The sequence below is a fragment of the Xyrauchen texanus genome, chromosome 22 (genome assembly GCF_025860055.1).
Source record: "Xyrauchen texanus isolate HMW12.3.18 chromosome 22, RBS_HiC_50CHRs, whole genome shotgun sequence".
Taxonomy (NCBI): Eukaryota; Metazoa; Chordata; class Actinopteri; order Cypriniformes; family Catostomidae; genus Xyrauchen; species Xyrauchen texanus.
In genome coordinates this window covers 23,480,033-23,500,416 of record NC_068297.1, presented here as the reverse complement: position 1 = coordinate 23,500,416, position 20,384 = coordinate 23,480,033, and the positions used below count along the sequence as shown (strand labels likewise).

The 20,384-nt window shown below is 39.1% G+C and overlaps 1 protein-coding gene across 4 annotated transcripts in view; it reads left to right on the top strand.

The window, feature by feature from the left end:
- Positions 1-3,502: 3,502 nt before the first annotated feature.
- LOC127662490 (prospero homeobox protein 1-like) overlaps positions 3,503-20,384 on the top strand; it is a 38,256-nt gene continuing 21,374 nt past the window's right edge. Inside the window, exons 1-4 of one of the 4 annotated variants that reach the window (XM_052153682.1) lie at positions 3,503-3,615; positions 8,269-10,060; positions 13,741-13,846; positions 19,310-19,504. In XM_052153682.1, the coding sequence (XP_052009642.1) occupies positions 8,337-10,060; positions 13,741-13,846; positions 19,310-19,504 (2,025 nt within the window). In that variant the 5' untranslated portion in view covers positions 3,503-3,615; positions 8,269-8,336. Of the gene's footprint in view, positions 3,616-5,117; positions 5,224-5,939; positions 6,098-6,171; positions 6,304-8,268; positions 10,061-13,740; positions 13,847-19,309; positions 19,505-20,384 lie in introns of those variants that run through there. The other 3 variants (XM_052153680.1, XM_052153681.1, XM_052153683.1) reach the window with 3 other exon arrangements.

The window sequence follows — 20,384 nt, the reverse complement described above, 5'->3', positions numbered from 1 at the left end:
TTTCGGGCCGTTTCCAGCTTTCAAGGTCTTTTTTTTCCCTTCACAGAGTGGAAAACATGGAAATAAAAAAACAAACATAAGCCCCTGAAAAACTGGACGAGTTCAGTGAAGTTTCAGGAGGAGTGGAGAAGAGGCTGATAGGATTGTTTGCCGAAAAGGCTGCTTCAGTTCAGTGCACTGGTGTCTGAAGACCTCTATTCATTCTGGAGGCCAGAGGGGCCGTGCGGGTCTGGGTAGGGTCCCGCAGGCACTGAGGCACGGGGCCAGGCCTGGTTCTCTCTGCACTGCCAACTCGCCTCAAACCCTGACCTAACGGCCAGACGTGACAGGAGGGAGCAGGGGAGCGAGAGCAATTTAGTCTCAGCGGCTACTCATTCATTCAAAAGCTTATCACAGGCAGGGCTCGCGATTGTGTAATTACGTGTTAAGTTTAAGACCTCAGCAGTGAATTTAGCAGGGAAAAAGCATAGCAGAGAAATGAATAATTACACATGGACACAATGGAACAAGCAACTGTTTTAAAAACTGGATTGCTTTTGGAGGTTGCATGAATGAATAGTCTTTCTAAATTGCTTTGTGTGTGCCTAGAGACAAACGGAATCAGAGAAGAATTCTGCGATTTGTTTAAACTTGGATATGAGAAAAAATGGGCATGGAAAAAGTCCTACCATATCAAAATATCAAATTAAGTGAATGGACGCAAGTTTAGCTCGTGTTTCTTAAGCTCAGTATTTGTGGATGGAGTCAATCTGCGATTTAAACGTTGTACGTCACTATGATATATAGATTTGTTTAATGCCCATATGGAAAGTGCTTAGTTTAAGGGTGATCTGTTTGTGCAGCATATGGCTTTCTAACCTTCTTTGCTACTTGTTTGCAATCTCATTCATTCTATCCATGTCTAACAAAATGGTATGCTATGTTTTATATACAAATTGCCAATTTCATAAAGATCTTTCTGTCTATCTTTCAATCCCACTATTTTTTTTCTTCTGCTGTGGAAAGTGACCTTTCAACCTGTGATGTGTTTGTATTAAGGCTTCACTTTGTCCATGGAATGAAACCGCATTGATTGTTAGTGTTTAGTAGGAATGGTAAACAGTAGGTATAACTCTGTGGAATTAAGCCTGTATCTGATAGCACAGACTGGGGTTCATCAGTCCCATAAGAATCCTACTGATTCCCAGCTTATTTTTACAGCATTAGAGCTGTTATCTCCGCTACTGCCAACCAACCACACTTTAAACACCTTCTGAAGCCATTAGATTCAATTACCTCACATCTTCTCATCAGCCTGTTCAGCTGAAGGATGGCTCATGGAAATGGTTACACGTCATAACATCTTTTCCGTGCCCCAATACCATATTCGATTCCCTGCTCCGACAGTCTTGTAAATTAATCCAGCATGTCACATTGCCACATCGAGAGCCTCCCATTTTTGCTGAGTACCAGGGGTCTCTTAAACACTGCCCACTCTAAGTGCCACATCCTTTTTTCTGAAGACCTCCAAGACCTTCTCAAGCATAAGAGCTTTTAGCTAGCCTGTGCTAATGTGTAGAATAATAGCTACTCCCTGAATCTTGATGGCCCCTGGAAGCTGACTGAATTTGTGCACAACAACATCTTCAGTGCAGAAATATATTCCCCTTTTTATACCTATTCTTCTGTGCTTCCAACTCTAATTTAGTTTTATTACATCTCTCCGCTTCTATTCTCTTTGCCTCATATGGCCTTTCAATTTTTGCATGATTAGTAAGGTGGAGGATATTATCTGTTCTGCTCAGAGACGTGATGGAATATTATGGAACAAGACTGATACAATTATGCAGTGCTTGCCAACGAGAGACAAAGTATCAAATACTCCTGCGATATCAGCATAGATTTTGAGTAAATAATTGCCAACGCTCCTCTAAAGGAGCACACACTTATGGCGATATGTTTTACATCAAGAACATTTGAGTGCATTTAAGACAAGTTTCTCCTACAGCGTCTGAGGTTATAGGGTTCAGATAGCAGGTCGTAGATCAGCATGGAAGGGGGACGTCAGTGTCCACACAGCATTAGATACCGTTTATCTGCTGGCAGTCTATCCCACTGATCCTCTCTTTACCGCTAGCCCCAGGACATCTGTAATCCACAGAAGTGACATGTGAAGCCCAGTTGATTTCTTTTTTGCCTTGTTTGTTGATATTTCATCTGAATTGCTAATTTATTTGGGCCATCAACTTTGGTCCTTTGAATAAATGTGTGCTCTAACTGCAGGATGGATTAAAGTTATACAAACCCTCTCACAGTCAGTTATGCAAACCGCAGCAGCTTATGAATGACTGACACATCTTGAAAACAGCCCTGCCTGAATTTATTCTGAGCAAAACACATTAGATAGTATAGAATTGCACCTCTGTGTCATCTGTCTTTCCAGTAGACAAAACTACCCAATGAAGTGCCATGTTGCCACAAAAATAGTCAGTTTGAGCTCTTAAAAAAACAAAGTGATTGCAATGCAATTAGGTGTGTAATACTGCTGAAATACACTCTCTCCTAAGAACTGATGGAAAAAACGTTATCAAAAAGAGTTTATCCCCACAAAGTGCTATTAGATGCACATGGCCTAATAATCACTTTAAAGTCTAAATAGGCAAAGAGTGAGGTCTAATTGATGTAGTTGTGCTGACAGCGGTGAAGGGATGCTGAATATGTGCTAAGTCGTAGATGCAACTAACAAGATTAAGAAGCAATACTATCGGAATTTAACTGGCAATCTAACCAACTGAAATTAATATGTAACAATTCTCTTTCATTTGCCTTTTCCCTGTAATTCTTGTATTCTGAAAGAAAGAAAAACTCTTCTTAACTCTTTGGAAGAACAGGTGAGCATGCATTTAGCCTTTTTTCGGCATCGAGAAATGGCAATGTGTTTTGAAAATGTTTTATGAATGCATTCCTGTTATTTTTCCACATCCAATTTTTAATTTTGGTCATTGACAGCGACTTAACTGTTGCGCATAACCAAATCAAGATTTTTTTTGCGGGCATCTAAGGTTTGATGTGATATTCGTTATTAAGTTTGAGCGCTGCGCCTGTAAGCCTCACGAAACGAAAGCGAGTTCAAGACATTTAATGATTGCGAGTGAGTGTCCAGCGTAAAGGTGAAAGTGAGATCAGAGGTGGCGGTGTTAATAAACAGGTTTCCTCTACACCTAAGAGGCGTTTTCCATCTCCAAACACTATTGCTTTAATGTGGTAATGTATTTTTCCACTAAGCTCGCACTCCGAGCATGCCTTTGGGGAAAGATGCTGCGCGTAACAAAATAAGTTGGAACACCTGTTTTGGAAAAGCAAATCATGGCAGCAAAAATCCTGCGTTCCCCAGTCATTTATACACCCACAATAACATTTGCTTGCGACATGGAAACTGACTGAGCAACACGCCTTTCCTTTTGTCCTCGTTCAAGGAAAAGAAAAGAGCTGGTTGGCTGTGAGAGAAAATACTGTTCTAAACTTGAAGAAAAGTTTTTTTTTTCCGGTAATAAATAAAAACATAATCCACCTGAAGATTGTGCATGGTGTTTGAGGAATACTGGCGTATGACACGGAAAAAACACTCGCAATCAGGTAATAATCTTGAGGGATACATGTTATTAACAACATGAAATAGCAATCTCGTTTAAAGATCGAAGATTATATTCCAATTTAACAACAATAATAGCCTAACATAATAATAATAATAATAATAGCATATAGACTACTGTTAATAATAATAAATATAAGTATAAATAATCTTTGAGTTTGACAATGTATTATTTTTAAATATAATTGCAGATGGTTATTCCAGCCCAAATTTGATACAGAAGTGTTATCAATATTGTTACAGGAAATAATCTCATTAATAGGTCAAACAGCTGCGGTGCTGTCATTTACAGTGACTGCCCAAACATGCTTTGGAATGAATGAGACCAGAGAAATGCGCTTTGGAGGATTCAGAATTTGCGGGATTTTTTTTGGAGTATCAGAAGTGAAAACACGCCTGGTATCATATTAACACTTTAGTTCATTTCATATTACATGCAATATAATACTATCCATGATTTGTTTTGTTTCAATAAAGGTATTTTAATCGCTGAAACTGCAGGGTCACATCACATTTCATACGTGCTAGAACATCAGAGACAGTAGGTTTAAACACAAGAACGAAAAGAGAAAAATCTACTACGGGAAAGAGCAATATGAATATGCTATTATGAATTTAAACAAAGAACAGAATTACAGAAATAGCGACTATAGCCTACAGAAAAGTAGGTTAAGTCTTTGAGAAATCTGCTTACATATCGAGGCACCTGATAGCATTCAACATTTCATTGGCTAATGGCTCTCTAAATAATGTGCCAAATAATTATAATTTTTTTTTCTTATTCATTAAGCTGACTTTAATTTAGCATAGCTCAGATGTATGACCTGCTCAGACACTGTATAGTGAATACAAATTAATAAATAGTCTTATGTTCGATTTGTACACACTCAAAGTGTTCTGTGAAAGTTATCCAAACCTACCGAAACTATTCTATTCTATTCTGTTATATTCTATTCTATTCTATTCTATTCTATTCTATTCTATTCTATTCTGTTATATTCTATTCTATTCTATTCTATTCTATTCTATTCTATTCTATTCTATTCTGTTATTTAAACTGATAGAGCCTATAATTGTCAAAAGTAAGGAAAGAACATTACAGGCTATATTAGATGTTTTTATATATAATTATATGTATAATTATACATATATATATATATATATATATATATATATATATATATATATATATATAATGTGTGATTGTTTTCTCACGTAGCCTGCAAATATCGGGGATATGTAGCCTACTTTGTTTTACGATGAGAACCTCTTAAGCATTTTGTGATAATCTGACAGTTTTGTCTCTGTGGGAAAAACACAGAAGTTTTAACCTTATTCAAATAAACATTTGTGAAAACCAACTAAAGCTAAAGTAGTCTACATTTCTTCGTCATTTGTTGGCTGTGTCGTCGCCTGTGAGCAGGAGGAGGGATCTAAGTAAGAGCAAGGTCTTAAGTAGAAAGAAGCCCATATAGCCCAACTACAACCTTGGCAGGCGAAACTATTTTCTTGAAGCCAGATTTTCACAGGCACGCACGAGGTCGAGGCTGCGGTCATTTCACGGGCCCCGCGTACCACAATTCATGAATGTTGTAAGTTGTCTCTTATTTTTAAACATAGTGGTGAAATATACTGTTTAATTGCATGATAATATAATATACTCATATGTAGGCTACTTATTAATTGTAATCAAATTAATTTAGTTTAAATGAATATTCATTTAGAGCATCTAAAAAATATATTCAAAATATAAATTGAATTGTTCGTAGCAAATTTAAATGGGTTTAATATGGTGCACTTAATGCACATGCTGCGAGTTATTCTATTTCAGATGCGTCATGCTGAAACGAGCTGCTAGACAGACAATGAGTGTATATAGGCTACATTTCAATTAGCACAAACAACGTTATCAGATGACAGTTAAGCTTAAGTGCTTTTGTGCATGAAATAAAAAAAATCTATACCTATATTGGACTGCACAAAAGGCACAGAGAGAACACATATTGTTTAAAACGTGCATGTCCTTACAGATAGCCAACATCTTTCTCTGATGCCAGGAAAGGTTCCCGTATCATTCTTATTTTGCTCGCGAGTGGAGTCTTCAAGCACGCCGCGCGGAACTTCAGTCGTTTTGTATTCCTCTAAATCCAGCGGACTGCTCTTATTGGTAGGTGCGAACGTTACATCACAGTGATTATGACGCGCCGTCTTCCTGCTTCCTTCAGCCGCGTCTTAAAGTGAATCTTGCTGGAACGAGCGCGCGCTCTCTCAGCCTCCTCCTGGCCGCGTGCGCTGAGACAGTTTTCATCTAGAGAGAGGAGCGGCGCACAAGAGCTCTTTCTCTCTTCTCACTCTCGTCGCTCTCGCTTGTCCTGAGAAATTACAATATTCATCACGGGGCGAACAACCCTGTTTATTCTCCCCTTACACTTTTGCGAAGAGGCTCAATTCGCTCTCATCTTCAGAGTAAGTAACCTTGTCCTCGCGCAGCTCCAAATGCGCTCGCGCTGAGTTTTGTTCTGTACAGATGACTTTTGATGTGATGCGCTGTATCGCTTTATCTCTCGTGCTGCGGTTGGTAGCTAATACGCACACATTAGCTCAAACTTTATTATAAATTCGCGTCATTGTGGAGGGAGTGCATCTTTATGCTATACGAAATTGGTCATAAAGTAAGTATAAATAGGCTCTTATAATATTGCTTGGAGACTTCGGAGACGCAACGTGAAACATTTACGTTCACTTCTGAACTTGACGTTAATTCTAACTGTAAGATATTTCTCTTTTAGTTTTTTTTTTTTTTTTTTTTAGTTTTTTAGCTTTTCTGTATCTTTATTGTTTTCTTTCTTTTGCTTTTGGTCACTCGTCGGTGGTTTTTATGCCGATAACACATTTTCTTGCCATTTATATAGGCCAACATGCGCTCGCTGAATGTACCTTAGGCTTAAACTGATCCAATTCCTTGCACTGCCAGTCCAGCTTGACGCGTTACTTCATCATTGTTTTCTGATGTTACAGCAGGTACATCAAAGCCTTGCTTCGCCAAGAAAGATTTGCGGGTGGAGGAACATTATTTGTTTAGGACGGAATTGCCGGTGAGATAGTGCTATAAAATCAGTTTTAGATTGTGTCAAAGTTTTCAAAGTCACTCACGCGGCTCTAGTAAATAAAAATATTTTACCTTTGAGGTGATATCCTTTATTACACTTTCATCTCGATGTTCTTGGTTATTTATTTATTGATTTAAAATAAGCGGTGTTTTCCGCGTCTTGTGTTCAGACATAGCGTCTTTTCAGCTTGAACGAGTCGAACTTTCTTTCCATGTCGACTTTTTTACGACACAGGTCGCATATTTACATTTTAGGAGACAAGATGTGCGCACTGGACGCATTGGGTGTATAAAATGAACTGAATGTGGACTTGTTGTCTTGGTTTGCAGATGTATATCAGGGACAGCAAAAAAAATATTTTCCTTCCATTTACTATATATTATAAGTAAAGTTCTGACTTTGCGCATTGAAGAAACACTTATTATTAATGATGCTGTTTGTCTTACGTGGAGTCTATTACAAAATTTTACAAAGGTTCTAAAAATGAAAACAACTGCTGGTTGTTCATTTGCCTGTAGCTGCTCAATGTGTTTGTCAGTGTGAGGACATTATAACATTAGGCTACATTGTTTTACTTTTCTCCATAATTTTTTTCTCTCCGATTTCAATTTCTGTTCAGCAAACTAGTGCACTTTAGTCAAGCTTATTGTGCGATCAAACAGTCTATTCAAAGTGTGTTGCATTCATACTAAAGAGAGTACATATTTGCGTTGTTTAATGTGCCGAGAACTCACACTTTATATCGTCTGATAAGTTGATGATGAATGAGTGAATGACGTTGACTTCTAAATCACCCATCAACAAACTTGTAAAACGTGCAATTAGCTTTAACTAACACACTGTATTATCCACAAAAAGGGGTTAGCTTCAAATTCGGTGGATCTACCACAAGCAAATTGTTTTGGCTGAGCCAGAGTGTACAAGAATGATGGAGGTTTCAATTTGTTGAGGAAAATTTATAAAAAAAATTATATGCCTGATACATTCTAAAAGATAATGTACGACACAGTGTATTTGCAAATCTCTAATGTAAAACTGATGTTGCTTAACTTGTTACTCGAAACTTCTCAAATTGAACAAAGACTTCAAGTTTTATGTGTTAGATGTTTGATGTTTTTGGCTAAACACTGCAGTATGATGTTTAACTGGTTCATACATGAGGTTTAGATGCTAGGGTTTTTGTTTTACTGTGTCTAACAGTTTTTTGGCATGCAGCTTTACACAGACACAAGTGTGACTTCACGTTTTTTTATGCCTCATTTTAAGTTTTGGATAGATTATTTAAATTATTATCAAATTTTCTGAATATATATATTAATATATTGCTTTTATATATAATATACTTTTAAGCTGTCTGTCAGTTTTTATTTAAAATACTTTAGTACGGCATGAAGCATTGTTGTATTGCATTGTGTTTTGTTCCCTAAGACATTGGTCTATTTCAAATTGTACTTAGAATTGGGCACAAGAAACTTGGAGATATACAAAGAAAATTATTCACCAGTCCTTTTTTTTTTTTTTGGCCAGGTTCCCAGGGTTCCCGAGCTGTGCCCAGCTGACAGGCTTTCAAAGATGGCACAATAACAGTTCCAGTGATGCCTGACCATGAACGCTCAGCCCTCTTAAACAGACAAACCAAGAGAAGAAGAGTTGACATAGGAGTGAAGAGGACTGTTGGGCCAGCATCTGTGGTTATTACCAGAGGAAAAGCAACCTATCTTAGTGCCATGAATCCCCACAGCTCTGAGCAGGATGTTGAGTGTTCAGTGGTGCAGCATGCAGACAGTGAGAAGTCCAATGTGCTTCGCAAGCTGTTGAAGAGGGCGAACTCTTATGAAGATGCTATGATGCCCTTTCCAGGGGCGACCATAATTTCTCAGCTTCTGAAAAACAATTTGACCAAAAATGGTGGCAGTGAACCTAATTTCCAGGGGAGCGCCCTCTCAAGCACCGGTTCAGAGATACAGCAAGAGGACGCTTGCAGCAACTCCTCACGGGGCAGCCCTCAGGGGTGTCTTTCACCATTCAACAGGCCCACGATGACCCAATTTGAAATGGAGAGGCTAACAGATGAACATCTCAGGGCCAAACGAGCCCGCGTGGAGAATATCATCCGTGGGATGAGCCATTCTCCGAGTGTCACGCTCCGTGTAGGTGATAACGAGCGTGAGGGGGTAGCCCAGCCCCCAAGTCCTCGTGAGAACTACCGGGAAAACAAGCGCAAGCAGAAGCTGCCACAGCAGCAGCAGCAGAGTTTCCAGCAGCTCGTCTCGGCCCGCAAAGAACAGAAACACGAGGAACGCCGGCAACTGAAACTGCAGCTTGAAGACATGCAGAAACAACTTCGGCAATTACAAGAGAAGTTCTACCAGATTTATGACAGCACTGACTCTGAAAATGATGAAGATGGAAACATCTCAGAAGACAGCATGCGTTCCGACGGAATGGACAATTGTGCCCACGATTCTGTCCCAGATCGCTCCGACAATGAGCTGTCTGATCTGGATCCAGGGCACTTCCTGAATCGAGCACGTGCACTTCTTCGTGAGCAGACCATGATGGCAGAAAGGGACAAGCCAAAGCGCGATGGGTCACGAGGGAAGGGACCAACATCCATGCATGCAGAGGGTAAACAGTTAGCCGAGACACTAAAACAAGAGCTGAACACAGCAATGTCGCAGGTAGTTGACACAGTGGTGAAGGTCTTTGCTAAGCCTCCACGCCCAGTTCCTCAGGTTTTTCCAACCCTGCAGATGCCTCGTGAACGTTTTGCTGTCAACGGAGAAAACTCAAACTTCCATACTGCCAATCAGCGCTTGCAATGTTTTGGTGATGTCATCATTCCTAATCCCCTGGACACTTTTGCTAGTATGCAAGTGCCCAGTTCAAATGACCAAACAGAGGCCCTGCCTTTGGTAGTGAGAAAGAGCTCCTCAGATCAGACCGGGTCTCAGCCTACTCCTGGGGGTCACCACCATCCCTCACTGCACCCCTCTCCCTTATCTTCCACTATGGGCTTTAGTCCGCCCTCCTTTCGCCATCCTTTCCCCCTTCCTCTAATGGGCTACCCTTTCCAGGGCCCTTTAGGTGCCCCAACAGGGCTTTACCCCGGAAAGGACAGGTCTTCTCCTGAGTCTCTGGATCTGTCCAGAGATACTACCAGCCTAAGGACCAAGATGTCGTCCAGCCACCTCAGCCACCATCGTTCCATCTCACCAACACACCCAGGGAATGAAGGCTTGTCATTGTCCCTCATCAAGTCAGAGTGTGGAGACCTGCAGGACATGTCTGACATCTCTCCATATTCAGGAAGTACAATATCCTTTCACAAAAGGGAAAACCATATTTCCATTGCAATCTTTTACATATTGTTTTGTTAAAATTTTAAAAAGAATCACATATGCATGAATGTTTAATTTTCTATTTTTAGACAATTGTAGTGAGAGTGCAGCTTAAACGTCTTGTATGCCATACGTCTTGCGAGAAACAAAACATTCAAGAAGAAACGTAATTTAAATGAATTTACATGAATTGGCCCATTTCAAAACCTGTGTTCCTCTAGTAGTCTGAAGATTAAAAAGAGATCGGTGGTTGGAGGACTTTAAGTGAGCACTATATGGAGAAGTGCTGAAAGGCCCCGCCATGACTAAGATACCTCCCATCTTCTCTGTTCTCACACTATCACAGGGAGACTCACAATAAAAAAAAACCTCTTTCATCACAGCGCATGCAAGACTTTGTACATAAATGCTCAAAGCAAATCACATTTCAAAGCTAGGAAGTAAAAGGACAAGTGGGATCCTTTGCTTACAGAGGCCATAGAAAGTTGTGTTAGAAAGATGGGTAAAAGATCTCTGTCTGTGGTTATTTTAGGAGGATTTGTTCTCATTCAGTGTGAAGTTTTATAATCCTTTCCCTATATAATTTCTTAGTTTACATATGTTACCATATTTATTTATGATCATAACAAGCTTGCTGTAGGTAAAGACACTTCCAGCACTAATAGCTGTTGCCAGACAGTAGATCTTTCCCTTTTATCCTGTTTCTCTGGTGTGAACATTTTCTTTTATCCCCTTCCATCTTTTTAACCTTTTGCCAAATGGCTACTAGATCTTAAAAAGCTTTGAATTAAGTCAAAATTAGCGTTTAAACGTTTAAAATTGGGATCCTCCTTGTACCAAATATATATATATATATATATATATATATATATATATATATATATATATATATATATATATATATATATTTTACAAAGGAAATTCCCAAAGTAAATGCTCAGTGGGAGTTTCTGTAAGTATACTTGCACACCTGCACAGTTGAGACCTGAAAAACAACATCTCAATATTTGCAAAATAGGGTGTTTAATCAAATATGAATTTCTATTCAAATTTTAGAAGAAACAAGCAGCCAATTATCTTCTGCCATGGCCAGCACGATCTTCCTTGTCACGTGCTCTCTTTGCATCTCAAGAAAAATAGCCTTGTTCAGTTTCCCCCATCATTTGCATATAGAGAGACCAAACAGCTCTGGCACAAGGCTGTTTTAAGAATGGGGTGGGGGTGGGCGGCAGGTGAAGCCAGTTTGCATGTCTAATATAGTAGACGAGGACAGAGGTTCATGGATGCACTAGCTCTATGCTCAAGTGCTGAGGCAGCTATTGCACGTAGATTCAGATTTCATCAATTAAACTGCAGCAAAAAAAAAAGAAAAACTTGCTCTATAAAAACATTGCTCAGATCACTTTTCAAACCTGGTTGCCAAAGTGGTTTGATAAAAGAGTTTCTCCATTTCAAAATCATTCTACTGGTAATATTAATCAAATTCAGTTATGTAATTTATGATTTGTACATGTTTATGTTAAAAGACTTTTAAAAGACTCTTCAATCTGAAAATGCTCCAAACTACCTTTTCTTTTTTCTAAACAAGGGCTCAAGGCTCAGCTGTAGTACATTTGTTGCTCTAATCTTTCATATTGCCGAACAGATGTCTAGCATTAATTTATGGATTTATCATCCCTATGTCCTTTTTCTTCCTTTCTCTCCTTCCACCTGGCTATTGGATCACATTTTAGTAGTTATTGTCTCTCTTACATGCAACACGCTTAATACAAAACCAAACCTAAAAAAGTCAGATGATGCACTGCATCTATGGTGGTGTTGTTTATGTAGCATCTGGCTATAAACCACAGCTGCCTAATTTTTCTCCTCCCCTGAAATGCTTTATATTCATGTTTACAGTATGCCCTTCATTGACGTTGACTCTGGACGGCTTGTTTTACACACCGAGTGAGCCAGTGTTTACTCGATCTATTTTGTCATTTTGCATATTTACGTATCCTAGAAACGGCTGTATTTTTCTTAGAAGTGACATTAACTTGTAGGAAATGTGCATTCGGTAAGTCAAGCCAGTTGAGTCATATTCCTGTATTGTTCCAAAGATCGGAGAATATTTGTTTTCTTTAAAAGGGAATGCCTTGAATGTTAATAGCACTGAGTAATGAGATACCTGGGATTTATGAATGCTGTTAACAGAGCAGACAGAAGTTAGGATAAGCTGAGATGATCACCGCTCTGTAAATAATGCTAAGAGATTGAACAGTGGCAGCCACGGCTTTGTTGAACCAATTCTGTGCTCAACTGTAAACTCTACTTCCTTAGCACTTTTTATATGCGATGCCCATAAAAAGAGCATCACAGTGTGATTAATATCTTAAAAAAGGTGTTTACCAGCCCTTTCTTTTTAGACTCACAGCCATCTACTGGCCTTTTATTCACTCCATTTCATGAAGATGTACTTTTGAGAAGAGGGCACACTTCTTGGGATTTTTCTTTCTCTTGGTTCTTGAAAAACTGGACTTTTTGTGAAAAATACAGCTTGACTTTCTCTCTCTCTCACACACACTCTCTCTCTCTCTCTCTCTCTCGCTCTCTCTCCTCTCTCTGTCATTCACTGCTGTTATTTGCTGTATGCATTATGACAGATGGTAGGAAATAGAGTAATGCTCTTTTGGTCTTCCCTATCAGTCTAATGGAGGTCACCTAGGGTTCTCCTCCTCTTTTGGCACAAGGAACATGTCAATCTACGTACACACACCATTAATACAGAGGTGCAATGTTGCACCATAGACAATCTAATTGTGTAGTCTCTTTTAATTAGATTCATTTGTTTTTTGCTCTTGAACTACATATTTAATTCATCTCTCTATGTGTAAGTTACAAATGTACCAACTGTTAAAGTAGATAGTGTTTGTATAGTGTAGTACTTTAGTGAAAGTGAGATGAAGTGATGGTGCCATGTTTTACAAGGGGGTATTAGGGGAGTACTGGATGAGCCTCTTAATTGACCTTGTGGGGGCCCATTGATTTAGCCCCACATGCATCTTCATTTTTGATAAATTAGAAAGCCGTTAATTTGCAGAGGAAATGGCTGGGCCAGTCTGGACCGCAGATGTGGCTAAAGCCGGCCTAACTGGCAGAGCGGGGGCCGTGCCAGGAGGCTCACGGGGTGGAGGGTTGGGGGTTGGGGCTAATTGTAATGGGTAGAAGGCTCTGGTTAGCCATGGTCTCTCCTGGGACCCCCCTCAGCTGCCCTCTGTTTACCAATCTAGAGGGCACTACCACCTCCAGATAAATAGCGTTTTTATTGGGATAAACAGACGTTTATTGACAAGTGATGCTACACTGAATGGGACTCTTTTAGGTGTTATTGTGAATTCATCAGAAATACAATATTATTAAGGATAGTTTGGTGCATGCTGTTTGACATAGAATAATTACTGCTCTGTGGTGAATCTAAAATACATTACTAAGTGTGGTATTTATGTGACTTTTTTTATTTATTGTCAACATAATGTGCATTAAAAGTAAGTAGTAATTATTGCAGATATTGTTATATCTGGGGTGCATTACCTGTGAATGTCTTTATTTGATGAATTAATTACAGAATTGCATGTGTTCTAAAATGATAAATTTTTCCTTGACCACCAAATTTCCAAATCCAAGAGGGGCTTTCTCCAAACCATCTGAAGAAGGCCAAACTGATGTTCTTTTACACCCGCTACCCCAGCTCCAACATGCTGAAGATTTTCTTCTCAGATGTAAAGGTGAGCTTGCCATTGACCGTTAACACTATGTCGTGTGAAGTAGCGCTGTCCCACTAGTCCAGATGGATCCCGAACAGACGACCAGCTTTACCCCCCAATTAAAGTAACTGTCCTTAATCTCCTAGAAGAGAACAACACGGCATAGCTTAAGTCCCACTTTCCCTTTCATTCACTTGCACTTTAAATTTAAATTTAAATACTGATTATGCGATTAGCTTTTTTCCTGTTTTTGCTTGTTTTTTTCTATCTTGTCATTACTGGATAGTGGGCATAGACAACTAGTCTCTGTCTCTGTCAACTTGTTGGGATGATAATTTCCAAGAGTTCCCATCCCCAGCTGAAAATGTTGCCACTGACCTGTGGGAGTGGGAGACAGAAGGGTGATAAGAGCTGAGAAAATTAGAGGTTCGGCTGAAACGAACAAACGAAAGAAGGAGGGGGCGAGGGAGAGGAGGGAGGAGACAACAAACAAAAAGGAGCACAACAACACAAACAAAACAATGGTGCCGATTGTCTGTTATTTACAACTTAATTTGTTGTTGATGAGTCAAGCAGGGAGCATACGGAGAAGAAATAATGTGACAGATTCAGGCCAAATTATTTAAATGAGGAGAGTAGGGTCCTCTCACTCCCAGCTGCCCCTGGGTGACCATCTCATCCTCACTCACATGCTTCTGATCCTTCTCAATCTGCCGTCAGCATAATACTAATGGGAATGTCATTCATCATTCACCGTTAGTGCTTACACTCCAATAGGTGCTGAGATAATTTAATATCTAGAATTTAATAGACATGAAATATTCAGAGAATGCATCTTAACAGTGGGGCAGCCCTTCACTGAAATCCTTTGAGGTCTTCAATTCAAAAAGCTCAGTCAACTCACATTTCAAAGAAAATGATTTCCAAAGTCACATTTTCCCCATAACCTAATTTCGCGACGCTTTTTTTTTTTTTTTAAAGAAAAAGTTCATCAAAGCCTAAAGAAGCCTAAACGAAGTCCCAATTACAATTTTCCTTTTGAAAAGGCAAATCTGAACACATTAAATTATAATTTTCAAAAACAAGGTCAGTGTGCCGGGAGAGATGGTTTTTCAGGGCTGCTTAAGCAGAAGGGAACAATGGGTGGCATGTGTTTGTTGGATCAACTAGTATGTATGTAAGGGAATTAAGCATAAATTACCGACTAATTACAGCAGAATAAGCCCACAAAAGTTACAGGAATTAGTGATTAAAGATGTTTGGGCACCATAATGATGGGATCTAAAAAGAAAATAATGACTGTGGGAAATAGGTTGATTTGACAACTGGTGTACTGAAATTTTCTGTAATGGGATGATTAAAAAAATAACACTTCTGCCCTTTCTGACCAGCGTGACTATATAATGCCATAATTAAACAAATCTCATTGAATTATTCTACTCTTAATTATTCTACTTTTAATAAAATAAAATCAATGTGCTAAAAACACGTTACATTAATGCTGAATCATTTATGGCACCAATAAAAAAATATATTGGCAAAAGAATGAAATAATGTAGGTGAAATTTAAGAAGATGGATAAAAAGTATAATATATTATTAAAACTTAAAATACATAATTATATAAATATATTAAAATGTTTATATTTAAAAATTATAATATATACTGTAGTTAAAAATGTAAAAATATATAATGATATAAATATATTTCATATATTTAATGTTACATATATTCATGCATGTGTTTACATGTAACAGTCAATGGTTTTACAGTTAGTTAGTTGCTCAATCAGGTAAAGGCAACTGCAAGCAGGGGTTAATGTCACCCTGTTAGGGTCAAGGCGTGCATTTCAGCAGTACAGCTCCAGAAAGTTCAACCATAGGTCAGGGAAACTATTTTAGCCACTCAGGCATTGTCACTGGGTTGTTAGGCTCTCTTTAAAACATACAGCATACCATGTACCATTAACAGCTTGAATATCAAATAACCTACTGGGGCACTCAGCCCTTACTTCCCCCTATTGAGCACAACTTTTCCCATATTCACATTCTAAGTGCATGCTGTGTGTATTGGGGGGGCTTAAATGTATAGACCCTCATATGTCCCCACCAGACTGGCGAGGCATGTGTGAAAGCCTGTATTGTCCATGGCTAACAGAGGTAACAGAGGTAACGTGCAGAGTGACAGGTCAAGTCTTTCCCTGGTGTCTTGGAAAGAGGTATCTCTGTCACTAGAGGAAAAATCTTTCACAGGCCCGTGAGCAAGAGTGTGTGAAACACTCTAGCCCGAACGTAAACCCTAGTTCTCTGAGTCAACTGCTGCCCGGACACATTACAGGCGACAGACTGATTTGTTTTATGAATCTATTGAGCGTGCTCATTGGATATTTAAGGCTTTTGGAAGGGGTAGAGAATAACAGGATGAGGTGTCCCACGGGAAGCATTGAGTTTGGGTTTCTTAGAACTGCAGTGGAAATGATGTCAAGAGAATTTTTTGGGGTGAAAGTGTGTAGATTTTTTTGATATATGTACATCCTTTTTCTATTTTTCTTTTTAACTTAAAGGGTTAGTTCTCTCAAAAATAAGACTCTGTTTTAACTGCTCAAACATGTATTTCTTTCGTCCGTGGAACTCAAAAGGAAAAATATGAAGAATGTTGAGGCTGCTCTTTTCCAAATAATGAAAGTGAATGGTGACTGAGGCGCTCAGCCTTAAATTATGCCTGAAATCTATATTTGAAATCCATGGAAGAAAGAACTTTAACCAAAATTGTTATTTCACCCTATACATTTCTTTCTTTCTTTCTTTCTTTCTTTCTTTCTTTTGATACTTTAAATATAGTTTTGTTGTTACTGCTCTTTTCCCCACACAATCAATGTGAATGGTGAGACTAACGTCTACTTTTGTGAAAGAAAAAAGTAATACAGGTTTGGAAAACATGAGGGCTAGTAAATCATGGCAGAATTTTTATTTTTGGGGGAACTATACATTAAATGTAACTTGATTATCCTGTTAAAACTTGTGATATACAATATAAGACCTGACATCAGAATTTCATAAAACATTTTTATTTTATTTTTTTAAAGTGGACTCGTATTAAGAAAAATCGTAATGTTTGTGAGCGTTTATATTTTCATTTTTATTTCGCAACTTATTCAGTGTTATGTTCTGTGCATGGGGTGGCTGATTGCTGCGAGAGCTTGACTGGTTATTTTTGTTTGACAAGCAGATGACATGATCCTTAATTGCTGAGTTGTCACGTTCCAGCAACGCGGCTTCATTGTCCCACAAATATCTGGTATTTCTATTCGGCAACAATGCTTTTTAAATCTCCCTTTATACAGCACTGCCAAACGATGTCATGCGGACTTACTTTTCTGCGCTCTCCATTATGTCATCCACTAGCCATTCTCGAAAAAAAAGTCCCCTTCTCTCGCTTTTTATCTGTCTCTTCTGCAAGCCCCACTCATATGAGACAATGTCTTATGACAATGGCAGAGCCTAATCTCCATGTCAAAGCAATTTTCATTCCCCAGTGAACAGCCTGCTATCATTTTGTAATGTTTTGTTTCTTATTCTAAAAGAATTAAGAGGGTGGTCAGGGGGCTGGAGTAAGTCGTCACAGGGGCCGGGGGTCCTTATCTCAGTGTCTGAAAATTTGGACTGTGCATTTCGCTGCGCAGATCAAGCGGAAAAAAGAACCCCCTCGAGTTCAGTAGATCCTAATAGGTTTAACTTCTATTGAAACCAGTGTAACCATGAGATCAGATAGCCTTGCCTCTTCGTTTCTTTTTTTCTTCTTTCTTTTTAAACCTCTATTCGCGCTTGCTTTTAGGCTGAAAGAAGGTAGAGGCGACACATAGGCCAAATGTATAATTCCAGAGTAGGTTAAGTGCATGTTTGAACTTTTACAGACTGATGTCTTTGGATGATGACTTAATCAAATGGTGAATTATGGGGGAAGAAACCTAGCAGTAATTATCCTCCCTTTTGGGGAAACCTATCAGCCCACCGTGGCTTCTGAGTTTGTCTCCGCCTTAGGTTTGCTGCAATGAAGTCTCGATCAAGTCATTATCTTAAATGTGCAAGCATGGAGACAAGTTCCTATATGGTAATTACATGTACCCTCAGAAAACAAGGCCATTCTCCCCCCTCTTTGTTCTTTGTCCTTCCTCTACTTTTTTTCCTCGTTTTCTCTCTCTCCTCAGCTGTCATCTAAACAGAGGCCTGCATGTTCTTATGGCCACAGATAGATAAGTGTTCACTGTTGATTTTTGATTAATGCTCTTTGAAGGGATGGAAGGGGAGGCAAGGTATTGAAGGCTTGATGAATGCCCATAATGACAAAAAGCAGGAGACTGCATGTCAGAGAAGCCAACAGAAAAGAATGCCGGTTTTATAGCTTTTAACTTGGCTTCATTCAACTCAGCTGTCCTGTACATTCACACTTTTGGCAGCCATAGTTTTCATACACACATGCATGTACACACATAGCTGTGCACACGCATGTGCACACACACACACACACACACACACACACACACACACACACACACACACACACAAGAGCCAAAGGCTGTCAAACAGGTCATTTGCTGAGGTCATAGGGCAGGTACACAGGGCAAACTGAGTCCTGTGTATTTACTGATCTAGGATCAGGTGCTCCAAATATAGCTGCGAAGGCCAGTCCTGAGCTGCCAAGCTACAGTGTTCAACTAGAGCCATTTAGCGAAAATAAATGTCTTTAATGGCTAACTTGTTGCAATGTTTTTATTTTATTTTTTTATTTTTCACTCATTTTCACCCATTACTTGATAATTTACTTCACTTGATTAATAATGTGGGAAAAAAGCCCTGAGGTATATCAGAATTAACTCCAATACTTGATATGTAAATTTGCTGTCACTGCATTACAGGCTATTGACACAATTATAATTTCATCTACTTGAGCCTGAACTGTTTGCATTTGTGCATAACAGCAAATATCCGCACCAACCGTGTAAGCCTCGTTAAAAAAAAACCCTGACCAATCTGTCTCAGCTGCCGGTGTGTTTGCTTACCCATCATCCTCAAGGACGATGTGAAGTAAACACGTATGTGGAAACAAATGTCTTATCTGTTGCATTGACATTTAAGGGTCTCACAGGCTAACCAGATTAGAGGTTAGTCACACTTGAATTTATTAGTTTTTCAACTAATAAAACTAATTTATTAGTTTTCATTTATTAGTTTTCAGTTAGTTAATATTGGAGTTATTTGCAGAAAAGAAAGTACCTACACAAGTGTATACATGCTGTTGTTAACTTACAAAATTTTTTACGATCATCACAATTTGTTTTTTTATAAAATGTTCTGAAATGTAAAACTTGTTAGATTGGGTAGAAATCGTAGATGACCACTTTTACAGTGTACTCCCTGATTATAAAATTAATCTTGTATTTTGTCAGCAATAAATCCTACAAGTTTCTCTGTTTCTTCCTTAAAGTTCAATCGCTGCATCACATCTCAGCTGATCAAGTGGTTCAGTAACTTCCGTGAGTTCTACTACATCCAGATGGAAAAGTTTGCCCGGCAGGCCATCAACGATGGTGTGACAGGATCAGAAGAGCTGAGCATCAGCCGTGACTGTGAGCTTTTCCGCGCCCTCAACATGCACTACAACAAGGCGAACGATTTTGAGGTGAGCCTTCGTCCGATGGTTCTCTGAGTGTGTGTGTGTGTGTGTGTGTGTGTGTGTGTGTGTGTGTGTGTGTGTGTGTGTGTGTGCGCGTGTGTGTTCAGTGTATGTTTTATGCTACTAAGCAACTGCATTCACCTTATCTGGCTTCATTGCGTGACCGGGTGAGATTCACACAGTGATGCATAAGGCATTATTCTGACTCCTTTCCATGAATGTTAGAACAGTTCAAAACATTGAAATTAACGCAGCTAAATTATCTCTTTATATGATTAGACAATGAACGGCAAGCTGTTCGTTCTACAAACCCCAACCCCCACGCCCCTGTATTCCTGGGGTGTAGAAGTGAACAAGGATTTTGCTCTTTTTTTGTCCGAAACACAGTCATGCATCTGTCTGTTTGATGAGGCAAACAGAGAGCAATGCTTCAGGTCCAAGTGTCCTTGTCAAATACAATTTGCCAAGCTCACATTTACCACTCAGCTCACTATCAATATCTGCCCACTGGGACTATGGTCATTCAAACACTATCCTTACAACATCATCATCATTTAGCTGACTATTAGCAAAAATCCACCCCTCCCCCTTCCCTCCCTTTCATTTAGTTCAGGTCAATGCCAAGGTTTATTGAGATTGCAGGTATGGAGAAGGGAGCGTGCCACACCTTTTGCAACCGGGAACATATTTAGGGACATGATCCATATTTTCATACATAAATGCAAGATTTGCATAGCTGTGGAAGAAAGTGCATGGCACCATGAATAAGACTGTTGTTGGAAGAGAAGTAGAACCGAGGGCGAGATTGTTTTGCATATCAAGAGCCACAAAGGCTGTGCAGGTGTATAAGCAGGACTCTCTGAAAGACTTTCCCAAGTGCTCATTT